General features: G+C 41.5%; 1 protein-coding gene across 1 annotated transcript in view; it reads right to left on the bottom strand.

The window, feature by feature from the left end:
- Positions 1 to 19,390, bottom strand: part of LOC128740306 (serine/threonine-protein kinase D1) — a 38,376-nt gene that overhangs the window by 3,977 nt on the left and 15,009 nt on the right. Inside the window, exons 2-4 of the mRNA XM_053835848.1 lie at positions 9,793 to 10,085; positions 9,580 to 9,724; positions 9,174 to 9,520 (exon numbers count right to left, since the gene is read on the bottom strand). Of these exons, the coding sequence (XP_053691823.1) occupies positions 9,174 to 9,520; positions 9,580 to 9,724; positions 9,793 to 9,918 (618 nt within the window). The 5' untranslated portion in view covers positions 9,919 to 10,085. The remainder of the gene's footprint in view (positions 1 to 9,173; positions 9,521 to 9,579; positions 9,725 to 9,792; positions 10,086 to 19,390) is intronic.

The raw sequence follows: 19,390 nt of genomic DNA, 5'->3' as shown, positions 1-19,390 counted from the left end.
CTTAATAGCGTATAAAACTCTGCGTTGGGCCCTTTCGCGATGTCAACAAAGTGTCAGGGAGACCTCAAACATTAGGTCTACCTGACGAGACAGGCAATATCGCCCACTAAAACACAGGTAAAGCCCCAAACATAACCGTCACGTCTATACCCGCAGGCGGAGGCGTTCCGGCCCTGCGCAGACTCCACGTACTGACTCCAAGATCTCTCTGCCAAAGGCTGATGATGATGAGAAGAAAAATGATAGATCGAATTTGTAAATGTGCTTTGGACTTTTTGTACTACTTGAGTTGTAAAATGTGATATAGTGAAGAAGTGGAGTATCAGCCCCGTCTAACACCGGTCCTCAACCGCGCGCTCGCTATAAATTTTCCAACACAAACAACCACAAATGAACTAATAGAAAAGGCAAATTTCGGAGCATTAGTGGTTATCAACTTATCAGGACAAATTTAATCTTTCATTCCCCCAGCATTTATGCACTGTCCCAAGATACAAAGTAAATTGAGTGCAGCACAAGCTGGACGTTCGCGGTAGACGACAGAAGCTTTAAAATATAGAGACGCACCCGCCTTCAAACCCTTGAGACCAAAGAGCTAATGCAGTAAAGCTGTGGGCTTAAACGTCTCTCTAAGACTTGACCCCTCCCTATCGGCGACTACGCGGCCGGCCATCAGAGCAAAGGACAGCAACGGGGCCAGTGTAAAAAGCCTACTGACTCTATCTAGCAGCACCGCCCAGCCGAGACTCGAACACACGACACGAATTGACCTAATTTTCCTATCTGCTACCTAAGCACTTCTATTATTACCCGTAATCATTGTAGAGTGGTCCTTCGGCATCCATGCGGATCTGGTATCCCGCTTACATCCCCTTACTAACTAATTACTAACCTAATCAATCCGACATTTTTCGGAGATATTTGTGACAGCTGTGATAAATAGGGATGAATCCCAGAAACATTCATTTATTAATTATCAGAGATCCCCATACTGGCCTTATTCTTGAACGGAATAAACCACTTTCTGAACAACGCGACAATCATATTTGGTAAATTTTCACCCCGAGTCCCGCTTGAAATCACAAAAGTATTTTAACATATACCCACATTTAGAAGTAAACGTGACCTCTGTTCATTTACTGATTAGTTAAAAATCCCTACACCACGACAAGGTTCAGTTTTATCGTAGGGGCATTTGTTGAGAAGCAGGAGTTGTAACTAAAAGGGGAAACTAGGTGAAGAGCTCAATAAAACACAAAGCCATAGATTTTTGATTCTGAAATTTAGTAGAAGTATTGGTCTAAATCCAAGTTCAACGTGGAAAATTTTCTCAGAGATAAAATCTCTTGATTTTGTAATTCAATGAACAAGCAAGAAAAGTCAATTGCGTGTCGCTGCGTTTATACATGGGTTAATAAAGTAGAATCTTGAATGGAAATGGGGCATCGAACATTGATACAAGAGATAGAGAATTAATATCGATAAAAAATAAACTAGAATAAAAATGTGATTCAATATGAGTCATATATGTGTCAGTACTGAAATTTCTGAAATGTGTATCGCTAAATTTGACAAAAATTGATAAATATCGAAAGCTGCAGTGCGATAAACCGTTCAAACTACCCAAATTCACTGTTGACTTGACACATTGGTCTATCCTGCGAGGCGAGTGACCAAATTTCATTGCGCAGCCACTCGCATCACATCCCGCGAAAGGTCCGTCTGAAGACTTCAATGTCATTCGATTCGATCCGACTAACGCCGTAAATCAAAATTTGCCGTGTTACGTCACTAGCCTCGCAGAATGAGGACTATTATTAAATACGGTGACTTTTGTTCAAAGCAAAGTTACTGTCTCGAGTCCGTAACCGACTACTGGTCTGATTAGCGTTTTGTACATCGTCAGCTTTGTGCGGCAGCGTAAGCTCCTTGATCGAAGCGTCTTGCGAAGGGAAAAGTAGGTTCGACTTCCAACTTGAATGCGTCGTTGGATCTCCTTACTCGTATTACTGTCGACGATTACCAGAGATCTCAAATATATGAGGTAAACTCATCAACCACTTCCAGTTCATCGCCGTCAATAGTCACTGTCCGTGGGTGGCAAACATTGCTTTCGCTGGAGCCTTTCCTACTATATATTTGGACGCAATGGTTCGTAACCCAATCCTCCTAGCCTCCGTTTTTAGTCTGGCGTAGATTGCATCCGCCATCCCACGGTTTCTAGTAATGATTATGAGGTCGTCTGCGAAAGCTAGAAGTTGACTCTTACTGAAGATGGTTCCTCTTGTTTCTATGCCCACTCGCCGGATCCACCTTCAAAAGCGATATCGAATAACATACAGGACAGTCCATCCCCTTGCCGCAATCTTGTCTTCGTGTTCAACTGTATCGTATACTGCTCTAAAATCCACGAAAATATGAGGCGTGGGCACGTTGTACTCCCGACATTTCTGGAGGATTTGTCGGATAGTAAAAATTTGATCCGCAGTAGCACGGGCCCGCAAAAAGCTTGCCTGATACTGTAACAATATACCTGGTTACATGTGTTTATGTACATTGAAGTTTAGGTGCAAGTTCAGGTTAGCCAAATGATAAGTTAGAAAGATTTCGAATGAAACGTTGTGTGGGTACGACTTGCACCGTTACGTGTAAGTAAAAGCGACACCTAGCGAAGAGTAGAAAAAGGTTAGATAAGACGTCATCCACAGTGTTTTTTTCTTGTATGGACTCATCACTGCGACCAGTATCGTTGATCTATTGTGATATCGCCCGGGTGTTTGCTGTATTACATGCACTGCATTTTTTGATATAATTGCTATTGAATAAGCGATATGCTTATTAAACTTTATGTGTGCCTGTTTATAGTGGGGTTCACCCTTTCTTCATTGCTAAATCTACTTTACCCACCTTGCTCGTCAATTTCAGTACTGTCTCCAATTACAGCCTGGCGAGGCTGACCAGTACATTTAACTATAGACGGATTTCACGCCAACTTGACCAGAGGTTGGCATGACCCTCACAGAATTTTATGAAACTTTGTGTTCATGTAAATAAACAACTTTGCATACTTAGTTTTTCGAAAATTGGTCTAGACTAACACACAAAAAGTTTCATTGAAATCTGAGAGTGCTGCCAACCCCATAGACGAATTGGCCAGAAATTCGTCTATAAGATTATTTAAAAAAAACAGTTCCAGAAAATTCCTGTATAATATGATGATAAATAGATAGGTAAATCGGGAAAGAGAAAACGACTAATCAGAGTCTAGCAGTCTAGTCTAGATCGAAACGTGTTATTTTCGATCGCTTGGGAGTTGGAAAGCGTGATCGACTCGTTCACTTTGGTGGAGACCGTACTCGAGTTAAGTTGGTTCGAGCAGTGATTTTTTGAAGGCTTTTGATTACGCGCGTGAAGTATATCTCTGTGCTATTCTGCGTTATTCTAGCTCATAAACTGAACTGCCGCTCACCTAGACTATACTGTCAAGAAAGCAACTGCAGCCATCTGGGCATGCAGTTCACTGTTTGGCAAAACCAGGGGACTAAAACCTCAACTAGCCCTTTGGTAATATACTACTATTGGACGGCCTAGGCTAACTTATGCTGCTCTTGTATGGTGGCCAAAGGTAAACGAGGTGACAGCGCAGGCCAAGCTAAACAAAGTTCAACACCTGGCATGTTTGTCAGTGACCAGCGCCATGCGCACTACACCAACTGCAGCCATTGAGGCAATGTTATGCTTGCTACCTTTACATCTCCATATGAAGAACGAAGCCGATCTCGGTGCACTCGGTTGCAGAGGTGTCGTAACATACTTGAGGCGGATCAAATTGGTCACCTTCGCGTACTAAGGGTGTTCAAACTATCACCCCTAGTAACGACAATCTCTGACTGGATGGAGGCACGGCCTAACATGGATGTTCCGTACAGTGTAATTGTTACTGATCGCGCTGTATGGAGCAATGGAGGGCCTGTTCTTCCATCCGGTAGCATCTGCTTTTTTACAGATGGATCAAAAATTGGGGCTTGCACAGGTTCTGGAGTCTATGGACCCGGAATAAAGGAAGCTCTTCCACTGGGCAAATGGCCCACCGTGTTCCAAGCGGAAGTATATGCAATATACATATGTTTAAATGCACCAAGATATGTTTAAAACGAAAGGACTTTACGGACAGCCAGGCTGCACTACTGGCTCTCAAATCCACCAAATGTGCATCCAAATCAGTTTGGGAGTGCAGCACAACCTTGAGGGAGCTCTCCCGCCAGAACAAAGCTTCATTATTCTGGGTGCCTGGACATTGCCGATACGTATTTCGCCTACGACTTGCAGGCTTCCTCAGTGTCTGTTTTCGAACTAAATTTTGTATACTAATATTTGTATACCCACACATAGATCACGTAACCTTAAGCTCCTATAAAAACTGTAAAATTACTTTGGCTAATTTAGTTCAAAAACAGACACTGAGGAAGCCTGCAAGTCGTAGGCGAAATACGTATCTGTCAAGAATAAAATATACATAGTAGAATTAAATTGAAGTTTTCTTTTTATTTAATTTCCAGGTTTCGTATTCTACTAAGACGCTCCAAAAACTTCAGTTAATCATGGCAACCAAGTCGTCCGAGCCAAACAAATTCATCCAACTCAGAAAGGCCACAACAAGTTTACACAAGGACATCGCTTTTCTGAAAGATGTCTAAAACATCACCGTACCCCAGTTAGTCATAGAATTAAAACCAGCAAATCAACCCCTTTACACATTATTAAACGCATCGAGTGGCAGTGAATGGAGGAGAACATTAGGACCTTTTACAGGAAATTGAACATTAAAACTTTAGAATACCTGGTGATACCTCCACCAAAAACTGGCGCAAGAATACCCCCACAGCTTCCCACTGTTCCTAACAAAAGTACTAATCGCCGCGAAATATGAATCCGAGAGGAAGACAACAAGAAGCAATTCGGGAAAAGAACAAGAAGCAATTTGAGAGCGCGTTGTACACTTCTACGAGCTGCCACAGAAATCTCGGCAAATAGTACACGGTACAACATTTAAAAAGCGAATATGTTGTGGCTTCGATTGTTTACCATATCCTAAGATGCTCAACAACTGTTCGCAAGCAAGGTAGTGGAAGACCAGCCAAAATTATGAACGCAGAAGGACATCGTTCTCTTTCTCGTGCCTTCAAAAACAAGCCCTCTGGTTTGGCTATCAATTTAGATGTGCCAGACGAATGTTTGTAGAAAATTTAGATCCTGTTTCTACAAAAACATCATGCAGATGGACAATACTAGTTTTGGCCGGATAGAGCATCATCGCATTACGCCAAAAAAAACACAATCGTTCCTGAATACGCATTCGGTCCCATTTGTACCTAAAAGTCACGACCCGACAAGTCTGTCTCAGTTCGCCCAATCGAAAATTTCTTCGGGATTTTGAGTTCCTTGGTGTACAAAAATAACTGGAGAGCCACGAATTGCAAACAGTTGATTAGTAGAATCAAGAGATGCATTCGCACAGTTGACATGACAACCGTACAACGCTCCTGTTCGGACATCAAACGGAAGCTTCGCCGAACTGCCGATTACGGATCGTTTTCAAATGTACACTAATTTTTTTTCAACAATGGATAGTGTATCTTTAATTTCGGTAAATCAGATCTTCTTCATGTATCTTTGTCTTTTTTGACAGGTTGAGAAAAAAATTCCAAAATTTTAGTTGTCACCCGTTACTCCAACGCAACAACAACATAGGACAAGAAAAGCCCAGGAACTAGACAACTTTGTAGTCAACAGGTCATCACAACAATTCACCGACGAACAGATCAACACACTAAACATGGGACTAAACTACGCAGTAACAACGACACCAAACATCGAGAACACTATCATCGACATGGAAACAGCAGTTAGCATCTGTGATCTTCAGCCCTCCCAACTAAACCAAGCCAGAACAACGGTCGCCGAGGTCATCAAGGAGAATTATCATCAAAAGAAGAGGAAGTCCACATCGTCAAGGAACTAAAAGAAAAACCAATATACTACGTAAAGGCAGACAAAGGAACCAAGGTGGTTATAATGGACAAGGACTACAATAAACAGATGCAAGATAAAATAAACAACGGCCCATACAGACAGCAAAGAAACGATCCACTACCCGAAATAGTTAAACGAGTTAATCGTACAATTAAAGAATGCTAACCAGCGCTAGGAGACTGCATCGGAAAACTACGGACATCAAACCCTTCATTACCTAGAATTAAAGGACAACCCAAAATACACAAACCAGAAACGGAAGTGCGAGAAATAATCACGGCAAACGGATCACCCTCGGAAAAGATTGCCAAGTGGTTGGTAACCGAGTTCCAAAGAATGCCAATAAAATTCCCGAGCCGTTCTGTCAGCAGCACACGAGAGTTCGTCGAGCACCTGAAAACATCGGGAGAACTAGCAGAAGCCGACATAATGGTCTCTTTCGATGTTACGGCCTTATTCCCAAGTGTCCCAGTGAAAAAATCGATAAGCCTCTTGGAAGACTGGCTATTGAAACAACATGAGGACAACGCATGGAGAAAAAATGTGGGAGGTTATTTAAAGCTGACACGTTTGTGTGAAGAGGAGAACTACTTCACATTCAGAAACAACTATTACAAATAATTGAAAGGTGCACCGATGGGCAATCCATTATCACCGTTCCTGTGTGAGCTGTTTATGGCTAACATTGAAAGCATGCTGAATCAAAATAAGGTGTTCCCAAAAAGATGGTGGCGATACGTCGCGAACTGGAAACCATTCTAGCAGCCATGAATGGCACACAGGAACATACACTTCACACACGAAACAGAAAACGACGGAAAACTTCTTTTTTTGGATATCGTCGTAATCAGACAAATTGAAAGCGCAGAAACAGAAATTGAAATTTACAGGAAACCAACGAACACCAAACGAGTTATACCTAGCTCATCTAACCACTCCCACCAACACAAAATGGCAGCTTTCCATCACATGATACATAGGACACATTACCGTTAAGTGAGCTAGGGAAACAAAAGGAATTGATACACATTTTGGAAATTGCAAAACTGAACGAATACATAGAAAGGACAATCCAGAACATTATTGCTAAGAAAAGAAGAGAAGCATACAAAAAATCACTCACAACACTAACACCAATAACACCAGAACTTAAGAGAGTGGCAGTAGAATATGACAAAAATATAACACGCCCTCTCCGTAGAAAAATGAGGAAATTTGGAATTGACCTAGTCTACATCAGCCGAAACAACCAGCTCAAAAATAAGTTGGGATTAACTGAAGACCCGATTGAAGAATCCGGGATTTATGAAATCAGTTGCCACATTGCGAAAAGGTTTACATCGGCCAGACTAGAAGGAATCTGGAAACACGTATCTACTAAAGAACACTTGGCAGAGGTAAGACAACTTTTTGAAATTATAAATATCGAGGTATCCCTGTATTTTTCTGTCCAAAATACAACATACATCTTCACATATGCCTTTACCAATAACAAAAAATCCCCAAAACTTCCAGCATCCGAAAAAATTACGAAAATCTATTATTTTTCGACCTTTTCAAGTAGGGTCCCCCTTAAAACGGTGCGATCACGCTAATGATTATTTTTTCATGAAATTACACTCAAAACAAGCTCATCGATTTTTCCTTCGCAAAACGCTTTGATCAAGGAGCATACCGCGCCGCTGATCAGGTGGGTTATCCTTTAAGGACTTGATACTGTGCTCACGGAAGACATACGTACACTGCTCGTATTTGAATAAAAGGTGTTGCGGACTATTTTTGACAAAGTACAAATGGAAAGGGAGGAATGGCAGAGGAGTATGAACCATGAACTGCAGACACTACACGGAAAAATTATTATCATACCTTTGGCGAAATTCCCAGATGAGGCTACCAGGCGGCTGTACAGTAAAATTTGTTTTCTTTATGAACACCATCAACATCATTCACAGGAATAGAGGAGTCCAACGCGACCAGATTGAAGCTGACTTGCGCGTGTCGAGTAGCGACAAGAATTATGAACGTAATTATATTTTTACAGGTTTTTGCATTATGGTTAGCCATTACGGGCCAACCTAGTACACATTAAAATATGAATATTGCAGCATTTTGTTGCGTGTATCGTTACCAAAAAGGAATTAGTTTGACAAATAAGGCATCACAGTACCCATCTAGCTAATTGGGAAACATATTGCATTAACTTTTTTGAGATACCTATAAAGTTGATCGAAGACAAATGTGACTCTCTTCTGTATAAACCTTTGACGAATAAGTACGTGAATACGTTGTTCAAAACAATATTGTTATTCATTTACCGAAAGTTGCCTCATGCCTTGAAGAGACATGAATCACGCATCTTACCCAACGATAATCTTTTTTTACTGCCCAGGTAACCAATAAGCATTACCGGTGCTATTTAAATGCATGCCAATAAGCGTTTAAGTCACCTTAAATGCTGCTTAAAAACTATTTTGGCAAAATATACGGCTACTTTGCCGCTAACCTTTTTATAGTGCTGACAATGCTTACATGCAGCTGATTACAAACAAGAATTAAAATAGAATTCTGGATAGTAATCTACAACAGATATGCAGTTAGAAAGCGCCGAACTGTAAAAAATGCCAGGTATGCTAAAAAGCGATTTATTTACTGCTTGTGATAATGCTTATTGGTTATCTGGGTAACTTACTCGATGAGTTTACCCTTATTGTCACTTTCTTATCATATATCAATATATTCTGGACGGTGGTGCGATTTCCTAGAAGGTAGAACTGATAAAGGAATTTCTGCAACGAAATGAACCAATAAAAGAACCAAAGGTATCCATAATTTATTTATTTCAATAAACTAATACAAAATTCCAAATAGTACAGAAAACCAATACTGAAATTCAAATTATACAGCGATAATAAAGATAACATAAACAAGGGAATGTTTTGATGTCGATTATCAGTCCTATCCTTCATTAGCAATAAAAACTCGCACCATCACCAGAAATATATCGCAATAGCGATCGCATCTTAAATAATAACAATGTAAATACTGTTCACTGGACGGAATGTAATAAGTTTTTAAAATGCACCCAACGATCAATGCATTCAATTTTTGATCTCGTTCATAAGTTGCTGCATCTTTCTTACCAGCAGTGAGCCGGATCCGCTGGTCGTCTGATCGTCGGACATAAGTGAGCTACTCGAACCAGCCGAGGGACTTCGGGGTGGCTGCAACATGGTGGACGAGGTGCGTCGATTGCCTCCGGCATTCAGCAATGCACCGGTATGCTCCACCCGGCTGCAGTTGTTTGGCACTTTGATGACACACCGCTTGTGATAGTTTTGACCACAGCCTTCGCACTTGAGACCCTGACGAACTAATCCAAAAAGCATCTCGCCGCAAAAATCGCAGAATGTTGGTGCCTTGTAGGAATGGACCGCTAGGGCATGCGGTCGTACCAGCGGAATGTCATCCGATCCGTGAGCACTGATGGCTGGTTGAAAAAAAAAGGAACGTTATTGTAGGGTCCAACTGTAAAAGGAATGCCCTTACGATTTGCGGTGAGCACGACTTCTACGAGAGTTTCGTCGACAATTTCTGATGCTGAATTAATCATCTGGAGAACGTTGGATGAACTGTAGTCATGGCGGAAAAGTAGTAAACGATCTGAAAGACGATTCAGGCCGTTTTCTGGTATCTGCAAATACAGTTAAGCAAGCAATGTATTTCAATAAGAGTAGTGAGAATATTTGGAAATAAATTTACCTTAGTGTTGATAAAATCACAGGCTAGATCCTTGAGCTTTTTCAGCGTCAGTGCCTGACTGGACACCGTCACGATGTCCCGCAGGTTACCGAATTGGAAGATAAAAGTGATTTCTGGTCCAGCCATAGCTTATGCTTTCGTCGTTATATTAGCTTATCTAATATAAAGAAGCTTGAAATCGGAGCTTCAACGTGTGGTTGCAGAATTGGTCCTTGTCTCGTATTGCTCTGTTGTTTATAAGAGAGAGATTCGCGGGAAGAGATTGCGGTTCTCAAGTAGTTAATTAAGTTGTTCTGAAATAGAAAAAAAGAAAAGAAATGTATTAATACACCTTATTCTCGCATACGTTTACCTCGTGATTCATCCAAACAGTGATGTAGACAGTTCTTATTGTATTTTATGAATGGTGTCGATAAGAAATAACGCGTCTTTGAAGGCTAGCTGATTAGTATGGACTTCAAACCTGCATTGCCCCATCAGAGGTTAGCAATTGACCCCAATCATTAACAGTGTTATCAGGTACACACCTTCAGGAGGTCAATTTAATGCGATCCGACTGAACAAATATCGCAGAGTTGCCACAGTGCTTGCACTGTTTTGTTGGCTTAATCATAAATAGAATTGAACTATCTAATTACTTTATTTTGACACGCCACATGAGAATGGCACAGCATTGAATTCGTAAACGGACAAGATCCAGGATAGTACGTGAAATGAAGGATAAATCTTCATATATTCACTGTGTATTAGATCAGGTATTATCTACAATTCTAAACCAAAATATTTCCATTATGCGACAATGTTGAGTGAAGTTGCGAGACTCAATTTCTGTTAGCAGAAGTGTGTTCATAGAAAAATAGTTATTATTACACAATTAGAATATGGCGCGTTTCAAGCGTGCTCTTAGTACTATTGTGACCAATTGTTGGAATATCTCACTTCAGCACAAATTGAAGAATGATAGAAAAGATAAAGTGCTGGACCTAGACAGTGGATGAAGTTAAGTGCGTGAATTAATTGGATTGTTTTTCAATCTGAAAGCATTTAAAAAAGGCAAATTTCTGTCAATATCCGTAAGCTTTCGTAATTTCTCTCGAACTTATAACTATTTTCTCAAGACTGTAAATACTTTACTATTTTTTATTTTTTATTCAAAGGACGTCAGAACCACCTCTTTTTTTCACTAGAACTAGGCCATAGGCCGAAAAAATAGATGCCATCTCTTAATGGGCCGAAAATACCCTCCCGTGCCCTACTATCTGTTTGTAGTACGATATTTCTCGCCGCCTTAGTGGTGCTACGATGAATACTAAGATAGGTACCGTACAGAAATGCTTAAGCGATGGACTGAACATTTTGAACAGCTTCGAGTTTCAAATGTTAGAGATCAACAAAATCAATAGCACATGACGACAATGGTCCGTCGCATTAATCGCTTCAACTCTGAGTAGGGTTGCCAAGTGGTCGGTTTTTCACTTGCAAAGCCGGTGGCCGGTCAATCCGGCAATATGGCCGGTTTTCCAACATATGAATCCGGATTTGTATTTTTTGCCTGATTTGCCGACTCCCACTTTCTCTCTGTGTCGGCTACATGCTACCGGTGATTGCCCAAATAATAGATCATTAACGCATATTTCACATTCCAGAACCTATAATATGCATTTGCAGAATATGCTATAAATATCAAAATGCCAAACGACCTGCCAACACCCCCCCCCCCCCGCCCCCATTTTTTGATGGCAGGACCGACCGGCCGGTTTTTGTAATTTTCAGACTTGGCAACCCTAGCTCTGAGGCACCATCACTGGATTAAATTACAAGGTACGCGGCGTGGCATCACTTTGCTCTGTATTATTCTTAAAGTACTGCTCATTGGTACTGATTAAGGTAATCCTCAGCCGAATATAAAAGATCGATGCTACTTTCTGACGGTAGCAAGCTAGGTTATGTGCTAGTTGATCATGTGTAGACCAAGGTCAGTTAAAATAGGTGCTCTAGTTTCACAGTTTGTAGAACAGAAGTGCGCGGAACGATTGGTTAGCAACCATCGGCGCTGTTTATACATTCAACAGTTTCCGCTTTGAAAATTTCGGTGATCGTCAAGGGTAACCCAGCGGGGGTGAAAAACAAATTTGAACATCAGAAAACTCTCTTGACTCACCTTGGTGTAGACCATATTACAGCGTTCCGCATTATATTGGAGCATATTCTCTCTTTTGATGACTTTCGTTGACAAAAAACGTTTGACAAACTGGGAAAACATGTTGAGCAAGTGGAATCCTTTCAATATCTTGGTAACCAGACAACGCCACACGGATTAGGTAGGCTTGGGGTGCTTTATCAAACGTTAAATCCGTATTACTGTACGCCTGCGAAACATGGTGTGTCTGAGCGGAGACAACGCCAAAACTGCAGATATTTATTAATCACTGCTTGCGATATATCATTCACGCCTGGTGCCAGACAACTTGAATATACAACGAGAAACTTCATCGTTGATGTCATCAACGGTCAATATCAGAATAAACTCGAGAACTTTGGTGAAAGTGGATCGCACACGCCTTGAGGAAATGAGCGAACGAGATCTGCAGAAAAGCACTCGACTACAATTCGCAAGGACGACGAACAAGAGGATCGTGGCGACGCAGCTTAGCCAGCGACATCCAGACTGTTGACGAAAACTTGTCTTGGCGACAGGTGAATGCCATGTCGGCGGTGGAGAGCTCTGATTTCATACTTTTGTAACATATAAGTATCAATTCAATTATCACACAAAACTAAGATATTGAAAATTGGGGTTGATCAAGGGTCGATTGTAAAGTATGTATGTATTTGTGTGTATGTCGATACGTATGCATGTATGCATGCTTGTAAATAGCATGGTTTAGAGTTAAAAACAATTTATGTAGCAAGCCAGCACAGCTCAGTTAGCTCCGCGGTACGATGCTGGTCTAACAAGTCAGTCGTCGTATGTTCTCATCTCGGTTGGTCAGTGTTTGTTAGTGTAGGATCGTTGCACTAGCCCCGTAACTGTCTTGTGCCGTAACAGCTGGCTGCGAAGTCTGTCGATAAAGAAGGATCAAGTCCTTAAGCCCAAGGCTTTACTTGGTTTCGCAGCAACCGAAAAATTACAAACATTACTTTGAACGAATAACGAGAGCAATATGAAATAGTTATACTAGAGTGACTATATATAGAGTGGCGACAATGTCAAAATTGGAATGATAACTATCTGTCAGTGTCATTCCAATCGAGCAGACGACCTTTCCAACGCGTATGCAGGAAAGAGAAAGAAAAACCGCATTGCATACATTTGGGATGACATGTCGCCACTCTGTATATAGTCACTCTAAGTTATACATATAAATAAAACAATAAGAAGGCAATTGGGGTCAGTCCCAGCGTAGCAGTTAGCATTCACGCCTCTCACGCCGAGGACCCGGGTTCAAATCCCCAACCCCGAAGAAGTCACGAATGACATAAGCTGTTAAAGTGACTATAATCTTACAAAACAAAACAAAAAAGGGTAATGGGGACCTCATCCCACTCTTAGGCGTTACCGGTTCATCCACCCAGGGAGCTTGCCTAGTATGTGGCGGAACTGGACAGTTGGCCCTGTCGAATTTCTGTAAAATACCACAGTATCCGGAAGTAGCTCCGTCAAAGCGAGTAGTGCCGCTTCAAGCACAGCCCAGCAGCCTCCCTTCTATCTTCGAGGAAATGATATACACCCATAATGGAGTTACGATCATCAAGAGTTATTCAAGGGCATGGTGTGTTGCTATCACTTTCTCATGTAGGAGTGAAGAGAGCAACTTGCAAATGATTCTCGGAATTATTGGCATGCGATCGCCCGCGGAGGGCCCCCCGACTGAAGCTGGCCCTGTAATGAGGAGAAGAGCAAGTGGCCAGCGGTTGGAAGTTGAAGTGCAAGAGCGGACTTCCAACCGGGTTCTACCCGAAGACCCAAGTAACAACGGTAGCTGAATTGCAAGAGCAATGGCTGTTTGCGGGTTGGTTTAAGGCGATCAAAGCTGCATAAAGTAAGCACTTAAATGGTGTTTAAATAAGCGATGTTTAAGTTACTTTAAGTTTTTCAAACCAGTTTTCTTCCAAAAGCTGATAAACAAGCTTAATAGCGGATTTTTCCGCTAAACAATTTGCTTCTAAACAGCCATAAACATCAAACTGTTTTACGGCTGGTTAAAGGTGTTAAAGGTGACGTAGAGTGAAAGCTTTCATTAGGCTCTCAGTTTTCAAACTACTTTAAGGCTGCTAAAGGGTGTTAAAATGGCTTTACAAACTTCTACCAAGTTTTCTTTCGGCTCACAGCACACATTCTGTCAGATCATAGAATTTCGCAATTCGGCTGACAGCAAAAGTTTATCAGTTATCGACATTATCGACTGCTTCAAGCTAGGCGGGCTAGGCTTCAGATGTAAAGATATTTTCACTGTCTATTCTGCAAATGCAAATGGGGCGGATCATACGGTGAGTGCTTATGGATCAAAAGATGGCGGGTTCAATTCCCGGAAAAAAGACAAGCATTTTTAATTAGCTTAGTAGCTTACTTATACGAATTAAAGTTATTTGAAATTAAAAATATCGCGTTCGACAATGTTCACGGCAAAATAAACGGCCCCCCCCCCCCTTTAAATTACGTAACGTTAACTAAACTTCTCCCCCCTATCATTGAATGAAAATCGTACAATCCATTTAACTTGCGATTGCGCACAACGCCCAGAGATGAGACGCCCAACTATGTTGGAGAACAGCGTAAGCTTCAGTGGCAGAAACGGTTGGAGCAAAGAATCTTAAACAAACGATTAGCAATTGGAAGACTGATAGCGTAAAGAAATGGCGGTACAACAGTCGGATTGTGCCGCCATGTGGCTGCGATCATACAACCTATTGAGCTTCGTCAACTGGGAGCTCCCCAGCTAACATAGAGAATCGACACACTAATACAGCAGTTAAGCGTTTTATCGAAGCGTCTAAGGCGTTACACTGACTCTGAAAAACGTCGACAACAGAACAAGATGTTCAGTGATAACGAAAAAGCATTCTACGAGCAAATTAGCAACGAGAACCCCGTTTACAGAGATGGCCTACCGGAGATAGGAGATATCACGAATTTTTGGGCCAATATATGGGAAAACCCAGTACAACATCGTGTCGGGCAGTCGTGGCTAATGCGAGAAGTGGAAAGTTGTGGTGGCATCGAAGTAATGCCGGCTATCACTGTCACGGCAGCAGATGTCCGCGAAGCAAAACGTGCCACCAGGAATTGGGCAGCCCCAGGACCAGACGACGTTCAGAATTTCTGGTACAAAAGGCTGGTCGCGGTTCGTTTCAAGATAGCTGAGTGCTTCAATAAGATATTACGAGAGCCTCAGACACTGCCTGATTTTGCCACCCAAGGCACCACTTTCCTCATCCTCAAAGACAGCAACACATCAAACCCATCAAAGTACAGGCCAATCACATGCTTATCAACCTTGTACAAAGTACTTAATACCATCATTGCCGCGAAAATCTCATTCCATTGTGAGCAACAAAACATCCTGACGGAGGAGCAAAATGGATGCAAAAAGAATACCAATGGCTGCAAAGATCAGGCCATCATTGATGCAGTCATTGTGGGGCAAGTGGTGCACAACCAGAGGAATCTCAGTATGGCTAAAATAGACCCTGTAGTCGTGAGGTTCCTGCAGCATGCGATGGGGCAGTAGACTACTACAGTACAACTTAGTGATGAGAAAACTGTGTTGCGCTTGAGAACATTGCGGATTCAAAGAGGTATCTTCCAAGGGGATTCGTTCAGTCCGCTTTGGTTTTGCCTAGCTTTGAACCCCCTTAGCAAAACGCTTAACAGAAACGGTCATGGCTATAAGATTAGGTATGGATGGCGACGGTGAGCATGAAAATGTGACCTATACCTTTTATATGGATGATCTCAAGATCTATTCTGAATCAACAGAACGACTGGGAGTAGCTATCAAATTAGTTGAGCGAGAGTAGCGATATCGGAATTTGGGCTTGACAAATGCCGATCAGTACAGCTTCAAGCAGGGTGCTTGACTAGTTTTGATGGCTACAAGGTTTACGAGGGGGAGATGATTAGGTATATGGTTCGTGACGAATCGTACAAATACTTTGGTTTCAGGCAGCTCACCAGTATTCGCCACACTGACATCAAGATAGACCTGCGGGATATATTTTTATATCGAGTAAACCATGTCCTAAAGTCTTTCCTCAACGTGGGGAATAAGGTACGAGCACGGAATACATTTGCCATTCCCTTGTTGACCTACAGGAGTAGTCAACAGTGACAGGAGTTTGGAGTAGTGAAGTGGAGCAAAACTGACCTAGAAGATCTTAAGAGGAGGGTGCGGCGAGAATTCAAACTAGTGGGTATGCGCCACTCTCAATCGGCACTGGAGAGATTTACTTCATCACGAATAGAAGGGGGTGTAGGAATAGTCGACATTCAAGCACAGTGCGTTGCTCAGGTGCGTCAGCTACGTGAATATTTCGTAGAATGCACAACCCGACACGGAATATACCGAGTTATTTGTGCCGCGGATAGGGGCTACAGCGCTTTACATCAGGCGCAACCAGACAACGACCTCAGATGCAATCTAATGTCTATGGACGAGAAGATTGCATGTTGAAAGCAGAATACAGTACATGGTGCTCACCCAGATAACACAAAATCGTAATAAAAAGTTCACATTAAATCGTTTTCATGTCAATTTCACATTGGAATTGTATAATGATTAGAGTATGTCAAATCGATGTGAACAATAAGTTGTTTTGCAGTCGTGCGTGTGTTCATATACAATTCATGACTGTGAATTATAAAGCAGAATAGACAATTGCAACATTTGATTATATCTATATCATATATTCAGGAGTATTTAGTTGCGTGTTATAAAAACTGCGCAAAATAGAATTACAAATAGTTGTCAAAATTTTCGTACGTATATCGCCTCCACTTTGGTACATATATGTTCTTATATGGCGTGAAATATAACTTTTTCGTTCAGATATGATTTCGTATACCTCAGTTGCAATCGAGATATACAAACCAAATGGTTTACTGGGCACCCCTACCAATTGAACCGACCTTATGTCGACAAGGTCGCATCGAACCTATGGCTCTCCCGTGGAGAACTCTCTCTAGTGGTCGAATTCAACACGATAGCCATTTAACCATTCAAGACGGGATTATGCCGAAGAGAAATTGTAAACGGTATATCTGGCCTCAGGATGTAGAGGATGTATGCCGAATGTGCCATCAACCACAAGAAACCATCGACCGCATTATAGCTGGCTGCCTAGTACTAGTAAATGCAGCCTATACAGAACGCCACAACAACGTAGTAAATGATATAGGATAGATACTCTTAAGTATTTTATGTAATCGAATATTTACCCCAACAAAAAAACGTAGCAAAGATATTGCACCAGAAGTTGGCGATACAATGTGGTTTGTTGGAGGAAGATGTGCCAAATTACCGCTACAAACCAGATTCCGTCTTAGAAAACGACCGTTTGAAGCTATATTGGGACCGCACCGTTCTGACGGATCTTTTTGGACTTTGGAGTTAGCACACGTTCACAAAATTGTTAAGGATAGTTCCAATAGTGCTTTCCGCAACCGGAGTGGTTCCGAAAGTATTGCTGGAAGACCGGAAGGTGTTGGGATTATACCAAGAGCTAGCTGCGATGCAGAAATCAGCGATAATCAGCACCTGTGCAATTGTCCGTCAGTTCCTGGGTTAAGACGACAGATATACCCTAGATGGTTTCGAACTTCGAACGGAGTACGAAAACAGACACTGAGGAAGCCTGCAAGTCGTAGGCGAAATACGTATCTGTCGTGAATAAAATACACATAGTAGAATTAAATTGGATAAGTTTTCTTCTTTTTTAAGTTTAGGTTTCGTATTCTACTAAGACGCTCCAAAAACTTCAGTCAAAATTTGGCATGTGGGTGTTTGTGGAGACAAGAATTTTTTCTGTGATGATTTGAGACCCCTCGCCTCTTTAGAAGGGGAATTATGACCCCTCTCCCCTTTAAGAGGGGGGGCTTCCATACAAATGAAATATAAATTTCCTCATAACTCGAGAACTAATTAAGCAAATGGAACCAAATTTGACATGTGAAGATTTTTGGAGGCAAGAATTTTTTCTATGGTGAATTAGGACCCTTCCCCACTTTAAGGGGGGGGGGGGGCTCCTATACAAATGAAATACAAATTTCCTCATAACTCGAGAACTACTGAAGCAAATGGAACAAAATTTGGCATGTTTTGGCGACAAGATTTTTTTCTATGGCGAATTGCGACCCCTCCTTTCTTTAGAAGAGGAATTATGAACCCTCTCCCCTTTAAGGGGGGCTTCCATAGAAATGAAATACAAATACGAGAACTAATCAAGTAAATGGAACCTAATTCGGCATGTGAAGGTTTTTGGGGGCAAGAATTTTTTCTATGATGAATTAGGACCCCTCCCCATTTTAAGGAGGGGGGCTCCCATACAAATGAAATACAAATTTCTTCATAACTCCAGAACTAATCGAGCAAATGGAACCAAATTTGGCATGTGCGTGTTTTTGGAGGCAAATTGTTTTTCTATGGAGACTCTTCCCCTCTTTAGGAGGAGAATTATGACCCCACCCCACTTCAAGAAAGGAGGGGGTCTCCTTTAGAAATGAAATATAAATTTCCTCGTAACTCGAGAACTAATCAAGCAAATAGAACTAAATTTGGAATGTGAAGGTTTTTGGGGTCAAGAATTTTTTTTTCTATGGTGAACTAGGACCCCTTCCCACTTTAGGAGGGGGGCTCCTATACAAATGAAATATAAATTTTCTCATAACCCTAGAACTAATCATTCAAATGGAACCAAATTCGACATGTCAAGGTTTTTGGAGGTAAGAATTTATTCTATGATGAATTAGGACCCCTCCTTATTTTAGGGTGGGCTCACATACAAACGAACTACAAATTTCCTTATAAGTCGAGAACTAATCATGCAGATGGAACCAAATTCGGCATGTAAAGGTTTTTGGAGGCAAGACTTTTTTCTATGATGAATTAGGACCCCTCCTTATTTTAGGAGGGGGCTCCCATACTAATGAAATACAAATTTCTTCGTAACTCCAGACCTAATCAAGCAAATGGAACCAAATTTGGCATGTGGGTGTTTTTGGAGGCAAATTTTTTTTTCTATGGTGAATTGAGACCCCTTCCCTCTTTAGGAGGGGAATTATGACCCCACCCCACTTCAAGAGGGGGGGGGGGGGGTCTCCTATACAAATGAAATACAAATTTTCTCATAGCTCGAAAACTAATGGACAGAGTAAAAGAAATATGCGTGCGTTTCGTTCAGTAATCAAAATACAAGTGAGTTTTATTTTATGATCGTACCTTATAGCTAAAGTCATGGGTTGCTTTGTTTATTCTATCAAAAACTAATCAATCAAATGGAACCAAATTTGGTATGTGAAGGTTCTTGGAGGCAAGTTTTTTATATTATGAATTAGGACCCCTTCCCTTTTTAGGAAGGGGGGTCTTCGCTGTAGATGGCC

This window comes from Sabethes cyaneus, chromosome 1, assembly GCF_943734655.1.
Source record: "Sabethes cyaneus chromosome 1, idSabCyanKW18_F2, whole genome shotgun sequence".
Taxonomy (NCBI): Eukaryota; Metazoa; Arthropoda; class Insecta; order Diptera; family Culicidae; genus Sabethes; species Sabethes cyaneus.
The sequence above is the reverse complement of the archived record's forward strand: the minus strand, read 5'-3'. Positions and strand labels throughout refer to the sequence as shown.